At 36.7% G+C, this 7,881-nt stretch overlaps 1 protein-coding gene across 1 annotated transcript; it reads right to left on the bottom strand.

Moving 5' to 3' along the window:
• Window positions 1–6,605: 6,605 nt before the first annotated feature.
• On the bottom strand, window positions 6,606–7,500 carry LOC120066979. Its single transcript, XM_039018316.1, has 2 exons — window positions 7,154–7,500; window positions 6,606–7,032 (listed from the first exon to the last, which is right to left on the bottom strand). Exons 1-2 carry the CDS (start codon window positions 7,498–7,500, stop codon window positions 6,606–6,608), a joined length of 774 nt encoding a protein of 257 aa, XP_038874244.1.
• Window positions 7,501–7,881: the final 381 nt, after the last annotated feature.

The raw sequence follows: 7,881 nt of genomic DNA, 5'->3' as shown, positions 1-7,881 counted from the left end.
AACTTGTTATCGAATTTGTATATTGTCCACCATTCGTTGTCAAGTTACTCTCACCTTATAATGACCCGACCCCCTAGGACTTAGGTTAGATCGTTACTAAAATAAATGCATGCATAGAATTTAAAACGACGCCCAGTTATGTTGAAATAAATGCTAATTAAACAAGAGAAGTTCAAAAGACATTTATTAAATGCAATTGTTAAAATAATAATAGGGTACCAATAATTCGTAAAGACTATTAAAGGTATATAAAAGAAATAATCCTTAATAATAAGTTTAAAACGATAAAACTAAACATTAAGGGAAAAATAAGGACTCTAAATGTCATGATGTGGAAGCGTAAAAACTAGTCCCAGTGGCTCGATCATGAATTCCACTGCACCATCGCCGATGCATCTCTACCCTTACCTGAAACATCAACATAAGAAAGAATGAGTATAAAATACTCAGTAAGTAACCTCACCACTGGGGTTAGGCTAGGCATCTGTGTCCTCTAGATACCCACATATGGCACATAAATACATGTAACCTATAAGAGACTGAGTCCTATCCTATTGTAGTTAAGTATGCCTACAAAACTGGTGAATCCCGAAGGAAACACGAAACTGGTGAATCCCAAAGGAAACACAAACTGGTGAATCTCGAAGGAAACACAAACTGGTGAGCATCTAACTAATTAATGAGGATATTCACACAGTCTTAACATACTAAGATTCAACATTGTACGGTTCTAAAGCATAAATAAAATCCTTAATACCATGGTTGCATCACATACCCATAATTCTTAACAACATATTATACATCATCCATGTATAACTTATATCATAAAGCCACAACATACAAGTATGCCTTAACGCCAGCAGATCAGACATCGGCATATGAAAACACATACTATCACATACTAACGATCAAACACTTAGGTATGTATGTAAACAAATCAGAATTTGTGCCAGAATATACTTTGATTCAAGTCATACTGTCAATCAACATGCTAACAGTTACCATAACATACACTTATCATGCTAGCATACAACTAGAGCCTGGCCCATGGGCAGTTCCAGTGATAAAATTTCTTACCTTAATCGAAAATCCACAAATAAACTCAAACAATCAAACGATGGCTGTGGCTTGAAGAAACGACCCTACCATATGAATACAACCATTAAGTTTCAGTCCAAAAATAATTGCGACAACTCAGATTCAAAACCACAATACCCAATAGCTTACCCAAGGAACTTGGTTAACAACCACTCCAAAATCTCCTTCCAACAGATTTTAACTCTCCAAAGGACGACAACTTGGAACCTTAAAGATACAAGGGTTAAGTCAAACCTAGTTTAGAAATCAGAGCGTGCCCACAAACCAACAATAGGGACTATAATCCTTACCAAAACTCTTGTCGAACGATCTCGAACCCGCTGGACAGCCACTCCAATAGTTTTCTCGATTCAAAACTAAGGCAAAAAATAATTCGAATAAGTTAACCTTCATTCCAAACTTAATAGGACCCAAACTTCCACCCAACTTCACAAAAGGCTTACCTAAAACTGCCAGATCCGGCAAACCCAAAGGTGACAACTGGGGCGGACGGCGAACGGAGGGCGGCAGCAGGGCGACGGACGCACAGATCCGGTGGCTGGGCTCTGACCTGAACAAAAACGGCACAGGGCGGTGGTCCAAAACGGGAGCAGCAGCAGTTCGGCCGTTCGGCGAATAGAGGCACGACGACGAGCGGCATGGTCTGACCGACGGGATCTGGTCGGTCGAAACCCACGAACGGCGAGCAACACAGTTGGAGGGAGGTCGACGGCTGGGCGACTGGTGGCAGTGGTGCGACCGGTTGAAAGCGGACGTGCGGTGCTTCGAGGTCGACGAACGGTGGTCGGTTGGAGGCGCACGACGACTTGGGTGCGGCGGCTGGGCGTGCGGCAAGGAAGAAGAAATCGGGTTCGCTGGGTGAGGGAAAGGTGAGGGGTCCCTTTTTATAAAAAATAATAAAATAAATAATAATAATGATAATGATAATAATAATAGGAAAATAGTATAACTTTAATTAGATTTTTTCCTTAACCCACTTTATACTATTTAATTCCTTTCCTTTTTCCAAAAATAATTAATTCCTGCCATAACTTTTTCCAATTGAAAATTTTTTGAATAAATTCCACGAAAACACTTAAATCCTCGCATTTATACTTTAAATTCAGAATTCCAAACATGTCCTTCAACTAAGGACAATTACTGAAAAGAGAAAAATTTTACATAAAAATAAATAAATAAAAAGGTGTGGGATGTTACACACCTAATGGTCCTTTGTCAGTCTGTGGTTCTACATTCAGCATGAGGTTTACATCGGTGCTGATCAGATGTTGGTCATTCAGTGTATCAGAATGAACAACTTCATCCTCGGTCTCAAATATGTCAATATCCTTCACACTAATATTGGCATCAAAATGGTTTGACATATTTGCATCAAATATAGACTCCCTATTCAACATCCTATCTATATCGTCACCCAATCCTAGTGGAATTATGTTGTCATTCAATGGTCTTAATAATCATACATCATTTGAACTCACACTATACTCAGGTATAAAATTAAGGTGTGAAGGGAATGAAGATACATTTTGAGTCATTGGGGCTAGAAATGACTGTGTCGTACTTCTACGTCTTTGAACCACCATTGGTAACTTAGACACCAATAGAGTCATTTCAAACACATCTTCATCGGTTAAGAAAAAATTAAAGTTTTCCTGATTACTGATCACAAAAGTAGAGACTTTTGGCCTAACATTATACAAACATCTTATAACCAATTCATATTCAACAGAATTTATCCTACTTATACTATATATTTTCTGTAAAAAATGCTCATACATTATTCTAATGTCTACAATCAAACTTTCAACTATCTTCCTACATATTCTTTCTCATTATCCTTCCATTTGCTCCCAAAACAAACAAATATACGAGACATCCTGAAAAAAGGCAAGCAAACACATATATACCAAAAAAAAACTAATAAAAACAATCACAATCTCGTGAATAAACATTAATCATAGTACAAACATGCTCTCATTTCGCTCGAGATTTAATCCTTCTTATACAATCTCGAGGATAATATAATCTATCTTGGGCAAAATTACTGCATTTACCCTGAAATTACATAACCACTTTTATTGGATAATAACATGCATTTTAGAGACCAACCATATTTAATAAAGAATGATAGAATTCGTGAAAAAAATGAGGTTGGGAGGGTTTCTAAAACTTTTGGTAAAAAATATTGGAAACTGTTTATCACGTAAAACTTATTGAGCAAGTCAATTGGTTGGTTTCTAAAACAATACTAAAATAATCAGTATAATATAATTGTTGAGAACAAAAAAGAATTGCACAACAAAACTTTCTTTTATTGATAATGCTGCTAAGCTTAAATAGTAGCTAAATTACATCCACGAAAATAAAGGAGAAAAAATAGCAACCCACTCTTACTACAATTCAGCAAAGTGGAAACAGAAAGCTAAAAATAGGAAACTGTTATAACAAAAAACCTTTCATTCCCTCCCTTAAACTAAATGCTCAGAAGCAATTAGTTTTCCTCTGAAAATTCACATACTCCCAACAACCTTCAAAGCTTCTGAAAAACTTCTAACTTTAAGGGTTTGATTATAATGTCTGCCACTTGATCTTGGCTTCCACAATGAACCAATTCAGCTAAACCATCTTTTGTAAGATTTCTTAGAAAATGAAACCTCACATCAATATGCTTGCTTCGACCATGCATAACTGGATTTTTTGACAGCTTGATGGTTGAACTATTGTCACACAATATGGTAATGCAACTTTCATCTGGGTGGCCCAACTCCTTCAAAATTTTCCTCACCCAAACTTCTTGACAAGCACAAATTGCAGCAGCTACAAACTCAGCTTCTGTAGTTGATAAGGTCACAATAGGTTGTTTTTTTTAACACCACGAAACAACACCTGAACTCATTAAAAATACATACTTAGATGTACTTTTTCGATCTTCCAAATCTCCAGCGTAGTCACTATCTGTATATGCCAACAATCCAGCATTTCCTCCTTTTATGTAATGAATTCCATAGTTCACAGTCCTTTTTAAGTACATTATTCTTTTAGCTGCTTGAAGATGATCTTCCATTGGTTTTGCCATGTACCTACTTATAAGGCAAGTAGCAAACATCATATCGGGTCTTGTGGCAGTAAGATACATTAAACTTCCCACCAATTATTTGTAATATGTATCATCAACAGGGACCCCATTTCCAGCTTTACTCTATTTGGAACCAGGAACAATTGGTCTGTTCACAGAGTTACTTTCCAGCATGCCAAACCTTTTCAAAACCTCCAATGCATATTTTCTTTGACATATAAAAAATCCAGAAGACTGTTGTAACACCTCAATCCCAAGAAAGAATCGCATTTTTCCCAAATTGGTCATATCAAATTCACGCAACATGGAATTTTTAAAATCAATCATCATAGTTTCATCATCACTAGTAAAAATTAAATCATCAACATACACACTTACAATGATAATTTTTCCTTCCAAACTTCTCTTGGTGAATAATGTTTGTTCGCTATCGCACCTTTGAAATCCTTCATTGATGAAATGTGTTTCAATTCGACTAAACCAAGCACATGGAGCTTGTTTTAATCCATATAAAGCTTTGTGCAATTTGTAAACTAAGTGCTCATTACCCTTCTTTTGATACCCTTTTGGTTGCTTTACATAAACATCTTCAGTTAACTCACCATGGAGAAAAGCTAACTTAACATCAAGCTGAAAAATATTCCAATCCTTTTGTGCAGCTAGAGCAATAATCATTCTTACTGTATCCATCCTTGCCACTGGTGCAAAAACTTCTGTGTAGTCTACTTCATATTGTTGAGAGTAGCCTTTAGCAACCAATCGAGCCTTGTACTTATCAATTTTTCCGTGCTCATTATATTTGGTTTTGTAGACCCACTTTACTCCAATCCTTTTAGCTCCAATTGGTAGTTCAACAAGTGTCTACGTTTTGTTCTTCTCAATGGATCTGATTTCATTGTCCATGGCCAACCTCCAATTTCCATCTTGTATAGCATCTTCAAAATACAATGGATCAGTTGATATCCCTAGTGCCATATGAGATTCATCCTCTGAAAGACCTTCTCCACTAATATAATCATCCATCCAGGTAGGAAGACGCCTCTCACGAAGATTCCCTTAAATTCCTCATATTTTGCCCACCATCACCAAAAATGTGATCCTCCTCCCTAACTCCATCTTCTCTATCACTATCAAGTTCATTTTCACTCACATTTTCTTCCTCATCTACATCATCACCATCACCCAAATCTAAGTGTACTGCTACTATTTGTTTTGCATCCCAATCCCATTGTTTTTTCTTCCTCAAAAATACATATCTACTCACAAAAACCTCCACCGACCGGGATCATATAGTCTGTAATCTTTTTGACTCCTCACTAACTCCCAATAACACACAAGAAATGCTTTTATTGTTAATTTGGTTCTCTTTTGCATCTGGAACATTGTGCATGTGCTAATATCTAAAAACCCGAAAATGATCTACTGAGGGTTTTATCCCACTCCAAGCCTCCTCTAGTGTGATATCTTTGACCACCAAGGTTAGAACATCTATTTAAGACATAGATGGTCCAAATTTACTGCTTCCGGCCAAAAGGTTTTGGGTATATTTTTCTCCGATAGCATTGAACGAACCATGTTCATTATCGTTCTGTTTTTCCTTCCGCTCTACACCATTCTGTTGCGGAGTAAATAAGATGGTCGTTAATTGCCTTTTGATACCATTTTGTTGCAAAATCATTTGAAACTCAACTGAATTAAATTTCTCCTCCTCTATTGTGTGCGTAAACACTTAAATAGACAACTCAGTTTCTTTCTCAACCAAGGACTTAAAGTATTGAAAGAGTTAAAAGATTCTGACTTTTTCTACCAAAAATATACCCATGCTTTCCTGCTATAATCATCAATAAACAACAGAATGTACCTTTGTTTGCTATTAGATGTAGGGGTGATTGGGCACAAATATCTGCATGAATAAGTTCCAGCTTTTTGTGTTGCTCTCCAAGTGCTCCTCTTTGGAAAGGGATCTCGATGTGTTTCCCTTTGATACAATCAGTGCATTTAGCATTTGAGGCACTAAATTGAGGAAGCCCAATATACCATGTTTTGCACTGTTGAGAGCTTCTCAAACCTTTTGTAACTCAAATGTCCATATCGTCGATGCCAAAGATGAGATAAACTTTCAGCTTCAGCTTTTGTTTGAAGGCACTGATCAACTTGTGTTTTGGAAGAAGTTTGGGTTACCAAAATAAACATCCTATTGTTGCTCATTTTTGTTTGAATAATTAAGCCTTTCTTTGGATGAAATATTTTGCATTCCCCTCCCTTGATCAAAATAGTCAAACCTTTTTCTTGCAATTGTTCCTATGCTCAAGAGATTGTTACTCAATTCTGGAATGTAGTATACGTCAGTAACAACATGATTAACTCCATTCAGAAACAACTTCACATTTCCTTTACCCATCACATCCATTTTTAGTGTTGTTTCCCAACTTCACTGAATGTCGGAAATCTTCATTGAGCTCACTAAACATGGATCGATCACCACACATATGATTAGAACACCAGAATCAAGAAACCATGTATCTTCTCTTTTGACTCCATGCAATTCCTCATAGGACATTAGAAGCATTTCTTCTTCTTCATCGATTTCGGCATAGTTTGCTTCTTTATTTTTAGGACACTCATATTGGTAATGCCCAAGTTTTTGGCATCGGTAACACTGCACATTTGCTTTGTTGAAATTTGCTCGACCCCTTCCTCTTCCTCTTCCTCTGTAGCTGCCTCGACCTCGACCTCTTCCTTCATCATTCGTCACCTTCAAGACTTGCTCCTCTCCGCTTCGTCGCTGAAACTTTTGTTCATGTACTATCAAAGAACTTTGCAACTCATCAATAGTGAGAGTATCAATATCTTTTACTCTTCAATAGAACAAACGATATAGTTAAACTTTTCTGTTAAAGAGCGTAGAATTTTTTCGACCACTTTCACATCTTGCATATCTTCTCCATAAATCCGCATCTTATTTGCCACCGTCATGACTCTGGAGAAGTATTTCTGTCACTCTTTTCACTAGACTTCATCTCAAGAATTTCAAAGTCTCTACGAAGAGCTTGTAGATGAGACCTCTTGACCCTTGCATTGCCTTCAAACTTTTTCTTCATTGCATTCCATATTTCTTTAGAAGTGTTCTTCTTGAGAATGGTTTCTAAAACTGTACGATCAATGGCTTGAAAGAGATAATTCTTTACTTTCAAGTCTTTCAGCTTCATCTCATCATTTTTCTTTCGTTGGGCTTCTGTTTGCAACAATTCGCTAGCTGGTTCAACATATCCAGGTTCGACCAACTCCCAATATTCCTTGGATCGAAAGAAGTTTTCCATCAACATGCTCCAATGATCATAATGATCATCGAAACGTGGAATTTTCGGCTGTACAAAACTTCATTCATTCTTATTTCCTTCCGTAGTCATTTTGCTGCAAAGTTTCAAAGACTGCTGCTTTGAAAAATCAAAACCACCTTGGCTCTGATACCAGAATGTTGAGAACAAAAAAGAATTGCACAACAAAACTTTCTTTTATTGATAATGCTGCTAAGCTTAAATAGTAGCTAAACTATATCCACGAAAATAAAGGAGAAAAAATAGCAACCCACTCTTACTACAATTCAGCAAAGTGGAAACAGAAAGCTAAAAATAGGAAACTGTTATAACCAAAAACCTTTCAATAATATCTGAGGGTATATTAGTAAATTTGAGTTTTTAATAACC

Source organism: Benincasa hispida, chromosome 12 (genome assembly GCF_009727055.1).
Source record: "Benincasa hispida cultivar B227 chromosome 12, ASM972705v1, whole genome shotgun sequence".
In the NCBI taxonomy this organism is placed as follows: domain Eukaryota; kingdom Viridiplantae; phylum Streptophyta; class Magnoliopsida; order Cucurbitales; family Cucurbitaceae; genus Benincasa; species Benincasa hispida.
This window is presented reverse-complemented; position numbering and strand designations above follow the sequence as displayed.